At 47.8% G+C, this 11225-nt stretch overlaps 1 protein-coding gene across 1 annotated transcript in view; it reads left to right on the plus strand.

Moving 5' to 3' along the window:
• Positions 1–10098, plus strand: part of SYT17 (synaptotagmin 17) — an 84069-nt gene extending 73971 nt beyond the window's left edge. Inside the window, exon 8 of the mRNA XM_003998799.6 lies at positions 8706–10098. Coding sequence (XP_003998848.1) covers positions 8706–8902 — 197 coding nt within the window. The 3' untranslated portion in view covers positions 8903–10098. The remainder of the gene's footprint in view (positions 1–8705) is intronic.
• The last annotated feature ends 1127 nt before the right edge of the window (positions 10099–11225 follow it).

Genomic DNA, 11225 nt, shown 5'->3' on the forward strand with positions numbered 1-11225 from the left:
CGACGTCGGATGCTCAACCGACTGAGCCAGCCAGGTGTCCCTGGGCCTCGCGCTTTCAGTGGGGTGAGAGGTCTGAAGGCAAGTCCAAGGAGTCAAGGTAACATGCCCACCGCACGCTCGGGGCTCTCTCTAGCGCATCCTCAGGAAAGCAGACCATGACGGTAGTGTGTGGGCCCAAGGAGACAATAATAGTACTCACCTTGTAAATAGAGTTGCGGGGATGAAATCATTAGTGTCATCACGAATCCATAGAACAGGGGCTGACACACCATATGCACTGTTTTTCATATCGATAGTCGGTAGACATAAGACAACTTCCTTGTCTGCTGCCTACCTAAAGAAGTACCATTCAGATGCTGGAGGCAGACCTGCTGAAGCCCAGAGAGATGATGGGAAGGTCTCCAACATGGCGCCTCACACACCAGCTGGAGGGCCTAACTCCCCTACAAACACATTCACATGCAAAATATTTCTACTCCCAATCTTGTTGTCATATATCAGGGTCCGTGGAAGGGGGAATGGGTGAGACTTTTCCTTCTAAGAGAAGAAGTGATGTTGAGCTCTGAATGTCCGTCCTTTTTGCCACAGGCAGGCTCTGTGACCTTGGGCGCTCAACCTCCTAACCCCTCTGAGCCTCTAATTCTCTGTCTGCAAAATGGGGATATAAACAGTACCTTCTCTGATAGGATTGTGGTGGGGATTGAGTCAAAAAATGTATATAAACTACTTTTCTCATTGCCTAGCTATAGGACTCAGGATTTGGTATTGCTGATTTTTAATTACAATAACATTGTTATCTAAATTGTCCTTGTGACTGTCGGAAGGAAAAACATGGAGAAGAACGCGCTGTTTGAATAGCTGCTATGAATCACAAAATGAAACCTCACCCTTAAGTCATGGATGAAACTTCTTAGAACCAAAGGGATGTTACAGTTGAAAAGGGCCTTAAAACCTAAATAGACATACTCGTTGTAAAAATGGGAAAACTGAGGCCCAGGGAAGGGATATGATTTACCTAGTTTTGAAGAAACATCTGAAACATTCAGAGAGAAAAAGAAACAAAAGGGAGTGCTATAGTTTGAGGAAGTTTTGCAAAGGTTGACAAGAGAATGGGTACCATCTTTGTTGGGGTGCGTCTGAGCTGGCCAGTGGGGAGGAGAGACAGGAGGAAACAGGGCCAGGGTGACTGCTTTGGGGCTTCTCTGAGGGGTGAGGTAACTCTTGAACATCTAGACAAAGTCTGGGGATCCCTCCGTGCTGAGGAATTAGGGAGGACTGGAAAACAGCCCAGGATGGGTTTTGCTGGCTTCAGGCATTTTTTTTTTTCAGAAGTGGGGGAACAGCTCAACTCAGCACCCAACAGGTGGACTACAGGGTCTGTGACGAGGTGGGGCTCTGACCGTGACCTGAGAGCACCCCTGCACTGTGCTGTCAGCCTTGAGGCTGCACATGGGGTATCACCTTGGGAACCATACATGCAAAATGGGGAGCTGTTGAGATTTTTTTTTTCCTTTTAATTTGCAGTGTTTATGACACCCACACGCTAAGTCATCCAGCTTCCCTTCCAGACCGGCTGCCTTGGCAAACTCAGTTAACACCCCAAAGAGTTTAGCTCTTGGGGGGTAGAACAGCTTCATTTTCACAGCAAATATCAACATGTGAAAGCCTTAGCTTGCTCCTGACTCACTCAGGGCACCCAGATTTTGACTGGAGCAGTGGGCGATCTCCCTGCACCTCCCTGCCCCTCAGTCTCCCCAGCTGTAAAGTGGGCCAGTGATAGCAACTGCCTCAGAGCCGTGGTTCTCAATGGAGAAGGGTTGGATGCTGCTGCTGGGGGATGTGTGACAGTGTCTGGAGATAACTTTGGGTTGTCACAACTGGGGAAGGGACTGCTTGCTAATGGCATCCGGTGCTCAGAGGTGCTTCTGAACATCCCACAATGCTCAGAACAGCCCCACAACACAGAATGATCTGGTCCCGAATGTCACTAGTGCTAAGGGTGAGAAGCCTCACTCTAGAGAGTTGATAGGAGATTTCACAAGTTAATCCACATGATGTGCTTAGCCCTGGACCATGCATATGGTAGGTGCTTAATAAAGGGGCGTTACTCTCCATGCTCCTTCGAAGCCTGGTCCTTGAGCCCAGTGGGTGCCTCTCATCATGCTTTGGCTTTGCCAGAGTTCTTTGCCTCGCCTGAATTGCCATGGTGAGTGGTGCCACAGAGGCAGACAGATTTGTTGATAATTCTTTAGAGATAAGTTGAGCCTAAAATTCTAGGATGTGGAACATGCCAGGTGTACCCAAGCCCTGTCTGAGGATGGAACTGGACTTTGGTGGCTCATCTGTCTGCACAGAGGACCGTCCCCAGAGACAGAAGCATCAGGGTGCTTGAGATTTGTCAAGGCTAGGGAGAGAACACAGTGTGACTGACAGGTGACAGCACGTTGGTGGGCAAGGTGGCGGCTCTGCTCTATAACCATGGGGGAAAAGGGCACTAAAGGGGTTTTGTGTGAGTAAATCTTCCACTGACTGGACCCTCTCCCCTTTGACTTTAAAAAAGGCTTTAAAATTTTAACTGTGCTTAATAGAAAACTTTTCATACTTTCTTTGACCCGCTAACTGGAAAACTGAACTTTCTGACTGATTCGGAGTCATAGCTGTAAAAATAAATGGTTACAAAGTGAATATCCCTTGGCTGGATGAAGGAGTATAGGGTTGTTTGCCCGTTTACCAAGTGGCCCCCTTCTCCTGTACCTTTTTTTTTATAACTTTTTTTTTAAGTTTATGTATTTATTTGAGAGACACAGTGCGAATGGGGAAGGGGCAGAGAGAGAGAGAAAAAGAATCCCAAGCAGAGCCCAGCACGGAGCTCGAACTCACAAAACCGTGAGACCATGACCTGATCCAAAACCAAGAGCCACCCAGGCTCTTAACCAAGGCTGAGCCACCCAGGTGCCCCTCCTGTAGTTTTTTTTTTTTAATGTTTATTTGTTTATTTTGAGAGAGAGTGTGTGTGAGCGAGTGGGGGAGGGGCAGAGAGCACAGAGAGAGAATCCCAAGCAAGTTCCACGCTCAGTGCAGAGCCCAACGCCGGGCTCAATCTCACGACTGCGAGATCACAACCTGAGCCCGTGTCTAGGGGCGGTCGCTTAACCGACTGAGCCACCCAGGTGCCCCTCTGCTGTACTTTTTAAAGTTCTTATATCTGTCTGCTAGTCACAATCCACTAAATTAATTTAAATTACTGCACATGGGGAAATCAGATGACCAAGCTTATTCGGAGTATGTCTAAATCCATGAAGAGGAAGTAGATTCTTAGAGAATATGTGAGGAGCCCTCTCTGTGGGTTTGACGCACGGGCTTGGAATCTGTTCTGACTATTGTGATGCCTTTGTGCTACCACCGTGCAGGTCATTGGAAAGTTGCTTTCAGATGACTAGGGTACGTCGTCCACTAATACTAGTGACTGTAGTAGAATGAGTCCCCAGAACAACCAGTAGGAATATTTGGGGATGCCTTACAACAACAATGCCAATTGTGATTATTCCTAAAGAGGAAGAAAGTAGGGATGTAGTTATGAAGAACTGGCTCCCTTCACAGGGTATTTGCTGCAAATATTCAAGTTTTGTCACAACGAGCTCAGTGACTTGGTTTCCTTATCTGTAAAATGGAGGGGTTGGGGTATCCAGCCCACTGTCTCTGGGCCCCTTTCTGGATTCTACGTGTATCTGGTCTTAAGTCCCTGTTTCTCCAATAACACGCTCCCTAGAATTCACAGTGGTGGCAAATCTTGATACTCTCCCAGGCCACTTTTTTATAATCGAAGTCATTAGTTTTATTCCACTCTGGCTTACTGTCATTTGCATTTTAAATGTTCAATTTCTAAGAGACTGTTAAGATTGCCATAACTTTACCCAACGGTGTGCGAGTGCTGAAGCCTGCCAGTTAACTCAGATGGTCACGGCAGCTACTGTTTCCCCGTCAGAAAGGCTGAATCACTGAGGAGCGCATGCCTTTCAAGGGCCAAATGATTCACGGAGCCAAGTTACTTTGCAAAGTGGGATAAGGAGCGTAGGATATTAGACTTCCTTTTAGTCTTCTTCCCCTTCTGGCGATTTAGATGTGGATTCTCTAATGGCAACTTGTTTTTCTCTTGTTTTCTTTCCAGAGCAATATGTACTTGGAAGAAGTGCAAACTGTACATACTTATATAATACAGAAGGCAAAAAGTTCCCTGTTTTCCCTCTCTAGAGAGAGCCACTCTCAACAGTTTGGTGAAATTCCTCCAGACTGTTTTCTATTCTATATATTAACACTTTTTTAACAAAAAAAGAGAGTGTGTTTATGTATACTATTTTGCATCTTCTTTTGTCTCCTAGCAATATGCCTTGGAGATTTCTCCATTTCATATATATATAGGTCTATCTCATTTTTAACAGTGACACTGGTTTCCATGGCATTATTACATCAGGAATGATTTAATTAGTCTCCTCCAATCCTACTCTAGATGCCTCCCAAAGCTGATCTGAAGACAATGACTTGGGTTCAGGTAAACTATTAAGGAGGCGATCCCAGGAAGTATTGACAGGAAAGTGAGGAAGTGAGGCAGAAAAGGGAGGCAAGCCAATCGGGACATTTGGTAAGTGGATAACTGCAGCTTGGAAGGTCCCTAAGACCATGAAGTGATTGGCTGGAAGCATTCACCAACTTAGAAAAGCTATTATTATTTTTTTTTTATGTTTATTTATTATTGAGAGAGAAAGAGTGTGAGCAGGGAAGGGGCAGAGAGGGAGGGAGACAGAAGATCTGAAGCGGGCTGTGCTGGCAGCAGTGAGCCCGATGTGGGGCTCAAACTCATGAGATCATGACCTGAGCTGAAGTCGGATGCTCGGACTACTGAGCCACCGAGGTGGCCCTAGAAAAGCTATTATACTCACGGTTATGGTTTATTACAGAAAAAGGAAACAGACTCAAATCAGCAAAGGAAAGAGGCACACAGGGCAGAGTGCAGGAGAGACCAGACCAGAGTTTACAGTCGCCCTCTCCCAGTGGGGTTGTAAGGACAGCACTTAATTGTCCCAGTTAAGTGGAAACACACTTGGAGGGTTGTCAACCAGAGAATTTCACTCAAGCCTTGATGTCTGGGATACTGATTAGGGGATCAGTCACATAGGCATCCCAGTGGCTGGCTGACCCTAGTCTCCAGCCCCTGCTATTGAGTGGCCCAAGCATTACGCCAGAAATCATAGTTAGCACAGACTGGCATGGCCCAGGCAGAGGGCTCTAGGTGCTTGAGGTAGGACATGACCCACAGAGGCTTTGGGTGGCCTCTAGGGTGGGCCGAGGGGGTGAACAGAGGACCACAACCTCAGCTACGTTTCTTCATGGACATTTTGATTATTTCCATTTTTCATTCTTTTTAAAATGTATTTATTTATTTTATTTTAGAGAGAGTGTGGGAGCAGGGGATGGGGGGTGGGAGGGAGAGAGAATGAATGAATGAATGAATGAGTGAATGAATGAATGAATCCCAAGCAGGCTCCATGCTCAGCACAGAGCCCAACATGGGGCGTGATCCCACGACCCTAGGATCCCAACCTGGGCTGAAATCGAGAGTCTGATGCTCAACTGACTGAGCCCAGATGCCCCTCCATTTTCCATTCTTATAATGCTCTAGAGCAAGAGTCAGCAAACTTTTCCAGAAAGGGCATGAGACAAACTACTTTCAGCTTTCTGGGCCACACAATCGTTTTTGCAGGTCCTCAGCTCTGCTACTGTAGTGTAATGACAGCCACAAACATTATGTAAACAAATGGATTTGACTGGGTTCCAATAAAACTTTATTTACAGGGGCACCTGCTGACTCAGTCGGTTTAGTGTCTGACTCTTGATTTCATGTAGGTCAGGATCTCACAGTCATGAGATCAAGCCCTGCATCAGGTTCCTTGCAGGGTGTGGAGCCTGCCTAAGATTCTCTCTCTCCCTCTGCCCCTCCCCTGCTTGCATGCACTGGCACATGCTCGCTCTCTCAAAAAAATAAATAAAAATTTTATTTACAAAAACAGCTATTAGGCCAGATTTGGCTTAAAGGCTCTAATATCCAGACATTATCCAATATCTAATATCCAGAATATACCCTTGTATGTATATCTTTGTCTGTGCAGATAAATCTATGAGATAAATTCGTAGAAATAGAATTGCTGGATCACAAGTTACAACATTTTTATTTTGAGTAGATACTGTGAACCTCTCCTAAAAGTTGAACCAACTTCCTCTTTCACCAACAGTGCATGGGAGTGTTTGAGATTTCCTTTCTTTATTAAAACCCCTTTTCCTTTCCCAAGGAAAATCTACATTCCATTTACTAGGGTGTATCTGTATTTTCCTTCTTGAGCTTTGGAGAGGCAGAGGAAGGTAGAACATTCTGCCCCCAAGGAATGCCTGGAGTGGCCTCATGGTAGTTATCTTGCTTTACCAAGGCCCACAGAGAAGGGCACTCTGGTAACTTGTTTTTGTTTGGTGATATCAAACCTTACACTGCCCACGAAGCATGGTTCAAAACAATCCTGAGTGTTACCTTTTCAAAAAAAACATCAATGCATCAGAGAGCTCCTTAGTAATGTCTTATTAAGCAAAGATTCCAGGCCTGATTTCTCCCTTCTGTAAGGGATCTTCACGTAAACGAGATTACCCACGCATACTGAACACTTTACCAAGTTACAAAAAATATACGTGGTCCAATTTTCGTCCACGTTACTGACAGGTGCTGGACACTTGAGTGGTGCTAGACCTGACTGGTACAGGCTAGCCTCGTTCATCCTGGGCCTTTTTGGTATTTAGACAATGGATGGGGTTTTGGGGTTTTGTTTTTCCACTTTTCTTTTTTTCTTCCCATTTCCCCCCTCCCCAATTTTCATCATTTAGAATTCTTGGTATGAACCTCACAGGGGAGAACAGAGGCTCATTAGCATTCAAGTTCTGTTTTTGGCTGCATATTTTAGCTGGTTTATTTGATAATCGGCATCCCTCCTGGGATCCAGCCCGCTTTTGCTCGGCTCATGCTGGGTGAATCTGTGATATTTCCCATTCTGCAGTCCTTCATTTATAACACAGACACAGCCTGCTTTCCCGTTAGCGAGATGGCATGCCCGGACTACCCACACGCAGATAAAGAATTAGGCAGAACTTGGCCGAGAAGATAAATCAAGCTAACTATCTCATTAGGCTTGAAAGACACAAATTAAGCTTGCATTAGAATTAACAGGGAAGCCTTCCAAAGAGACACACATTACAACAAGGGGTAGAAGACATTGCCATGGCCGTTTCTCTCAGGAAACTTGCCTTCATGGCCTGGAACAGAGGAAACATAAAATCTCTTTTATAAAAGGTCCACAGACAGGGGCGCCTGGGTGGCTCAGTCAGTTGAGCGTGCGACTTTGACTCAGGTAGTGGTCTCGTGGTTGATGAGTTCAAGCCCTACATCTGGCTCTGTGCTGACAGCTCAGAGCCTGGAGCCTGCTTCGGATTCCCCCTCTCTCTGCCCCTCTCCCGCTCATGCTGTGTCTCTCTCTATCTCAAAAATAAATAAACATTAAAAAAAAATTTTTTTTAAAGGTCCACAGACAGAAATCTGGGATCAAAATAGCAGGATAACATTCATCGAGTGCTTATCTAGGTACTGTGTGCTGAGAGCATTCTACACATTATCTCACTGAAACCTCACGGTGACTTGTGAGGTCAGGTACTATCACGATTACTGTTGTGGGGTACCTGGGCGGCCCAGGTGGTTAAGCGTCCGACTCGTGATTTTGGCTCAGGTCAAGATATCACACTTCGTGAGTTTGAGCCCCAGGTCGGGCTCTGTGCTAAGAGCATGGAGCCTGCTTGGAATTCTCTTTCTCCCTCTCTCTGCCCCTCCCTCCTGCTCACTCCCTTTCTCTCTTTTGAAATAAATAAACATTAAAAAATTCTTCCCCCCCCCCCCAAAAAAAAGGTTCCTGTATCACCTAGGAGGAAACTGAGTCTCAGTCTGCATTTGTCCCAGGGTCCTAGAGCTGCCAAATGATCGCCCAGGATGTCTGGCCAAGTGGCCCGCAGTGGTTCATCCAGCATGAACTGGCCCCCCAGGGGACATTGGCCCCACCTGGAGACACGTTGGGTTGTGACAGCTCCTGGCATGTAGTGTGTAGAGGCTGGAGGCGCTGCTAACCATCCTGCAGGGCACAGGACAGCCCCCATGACAAAGAATTACCCGACCCAAATGTCAGCAATGCCACGAATGAGAAGCCCCGGGTTAAGTCCGCGGCCAGCCTCCAGTGACGGCTGACTGTCCCGCTAGAAGTCCCCAGCTGTAGTGCTCCGCAGACGGTGGGGTGGGGCGACGGCCGTAAGTTTGAAGCTGCATGTTGGAGGGTATGCAGCTGTCTGGTGGAGCCACGACAAAGTCTGAGCGGCGGCAACACACCTGGTGTGGTGAGGGCCACCTGGTGCTACGGGAGTGAAGGGACCACGAGAGGAGGGGATGAGGGACGGGGGGAGTTCTCACCGATAAGAGAAACAGATGGTGCCCGAAAGCAGGAGCCCGTGTCTGCAGCGGAGGGCTTGAGTGTAGACTAACAACCTCTGTCTTGTTCTTGCCCCCCTGTTCCGTTCTCCTCCTTCCTCGCGACCTCCGCCCTGCCACCCCCGCCCCTCTGGCTCCCCAGTGTTCGGCCACAACATGAAGAGCAGCAACGACTTCATCGGAAGAATTGTCATCGGCCAGTATTCTTCAGGCCCCTCCGAGTCCAACCACTGGCGACGGATGCTCAACACTCACCGCACTGCCGTGGAGCAGTGGCACAGCCTGAGGTCCCGGGCTGAGTGTGACCGTGTGTCCCCTGCCTCGCTGGAGGTGACCTGAGGGCTGCAGGAAAAGCAGCTTTCGTTTGTTTAAAAAAAAAAAAAAAAAAAAAAGGGAAGAAAATTTAAGACGGAAAAAAATGTGTCACATGCCTGTTACATCCACACTTACACACTCACAACACACACACACACACACACACACACACACACACACACACACACACCCTAAATCCTCTCAGAACAGAGAGGAAGCTGACTACTGAACACAAAATGGCTGCCCTCAATGAGCAAGGCCTGAGAACTTTCTGGAAACCCCATCTATATGTCACAAGCTGACTGGGCTCTGCCGTGAGACTCATTGGCAGTGTTTGTTCCTGTTGATACCCCTGCCTCAAAATGCACTTTCCACCCTCAGGCCAGAGAAAGGGCCTCCTCAAGGGCGCCAGCCTCCTTTGAGACGAAATTCTGCAAGAGCGTGGCCACTGTGTGGGAGGCCCGACCCCCATGTCCAAAATGCACACCCGCTGACTGGGTGACTTCTGAGCAGGCCGCTGATCCCTGGGGTTCTTCCAACCTGATACCTTTCCCCCAAAGTGTAAGTACTTTGCCTTCTCTTTAGTGGACGTGATAGATTAGACTATTTGGAGAAAACAAATGGCAACAAAAAATATTCCAGTGTAAGAAACTTCCCTGGCTTCACTGAATTTGTCCTTGTGTTAGCTTATTCCTGGGGACCCCCTGTGGGTACGTGTGTGGATGTTCTCACGTGGGTGCCCTCACAGGTGAACGTGTGTGTGTGTCCCCGTGTGTCCTCTTGGTGAGCACCTCCGTCCTGAGCTCTCCCTTCTCTCTGCCTCTCCCTGTGAAATTTCACCCAGTGTCCTCCCGTCTGTCAAGACCCCACCTTCAGTAACAGCATGTGCGTATGTCAAGTAAATAGAATATGATAGAGCAAAAGTAACCTTCTTTGACCGAATCCTGGTAACAGTGACACACAGAAGACCTGCAAAGGACAGTTACGCAGATTAAAATGGCCACCACACCCCCTATCCAAGATGACTTCTTCCTTGTCATACTCCGAGGATCTCTCTGTGTTTGTGTGTGAACCAAAGTCATTTTTCTCATGCTAAGGAATTAGTGTAGTTAGGCTAGATCTCTCCCCGTTGGATGCTTCTGTATCTTTCCCACAGCCTATTGTCTGGCATAATGGGGAGCTATTTATTGAAATTAAAGATTATTTATTTGTGCCATGCATTTGAGTTCTCTTTTCTTCATGAACACGGGGCATAAAGCGTGCGAGGGTGTTTTGGTTACTACTGCTGTGTAACAAACCATCCCAGCAATTCAGAGCACCGGTATCGCCTGGAGGTCAAGGACAAAAGGCAGGAGGGCTAGGTTAAGTTTCTTAGGAGGAAAAAAGAGCACTTTCCTTCTCTATTAAATGACTTCCTTGGGGCGCCTGGGTGGCTCAGTTGGTTAAATGTCTGACTCTTGGTTTCGGCTCAGGTCAGGATTTCACGGTTTATGGGTGTGAGCCCTGTGTCAGACTCCGTGCCCTCTCTCTTTCTCTCTCTCTCTCTCTCTCTGCCCCTCCCCTGCTCGCTGTCTACGTCTCTTTCTCAAAATAAATAAATAAACATTTTAAAAATGCATTGGAGAAATGAAGTGAAATGGCTTTCTTCCCATGGTTGTCCAGAAGAGGGTAAAAGCATGAGAGAAACGGAGTGAGGGAAGGTGGGTACACAGCAGGCGTTCGGCACTAGAGATGAGGTGATAACCGTGTTCGGGCCCCTGGGCTTTGGAGCCATAGAAGCCACGGTTCAAATCGTGGGCCCACCGCTCCCTAGCCACGTGTCCTCCAAGCCTCACGACTTCTCTGGGCTTCGGTCCCCTCGTTGTCTTAGTTGAGATCACCTCAAAGGCAGACCTCGAAGCAAAGGCTTGGATGCAGCTTGGGCGCTGGGGTGGTGACCGCCCCGGAAGCCTAAGTGGAAGAGTAAGAGGAGAAAAGCTGATGAAGGCTGCATCGACCGGCACTGCGGGCAGCTGGGGCTCAGTCATGCTGGGGACCCCACAGAACACACTTGAGAACGATCGCGATAGGGAAACTGGAATATTTAACTGCTGACCCTCATCCCTCAGGGCCCGAGGGTTGTCACTGGAGACCTTAAACATTTGGCACTTTAGGACGGTCCCGTGTGGGCTCAGAAAGCTTCAGTAGCACCAAGAAATCCTCAGGCAGAGAGAATGAGGGGCATGTGATCGGCCGGGTGTGTGGCCTACGGGCACCGCCAGCTGTCCTGTCTGAAATAGGGTGACAGTTCCCCCCCAGTACGGCTCATGCGAAGATCTGCCTGGACGATGCTTGCGCAGCCTAAGCA

The sequence above is a fragment of the Felis catus genome, chromosome E3 (genome assembly GCF_018350175.1).
Source record: "Felis catus isolate Fca126 chromosome E3, F.catus_Fca126_mat1.0, whole genome shotgun sequence".
NCBI lineage: Eukaryota > Metazoa > Chordata > Mammalia > Carnivora > Felidae > Felis > Felis catus.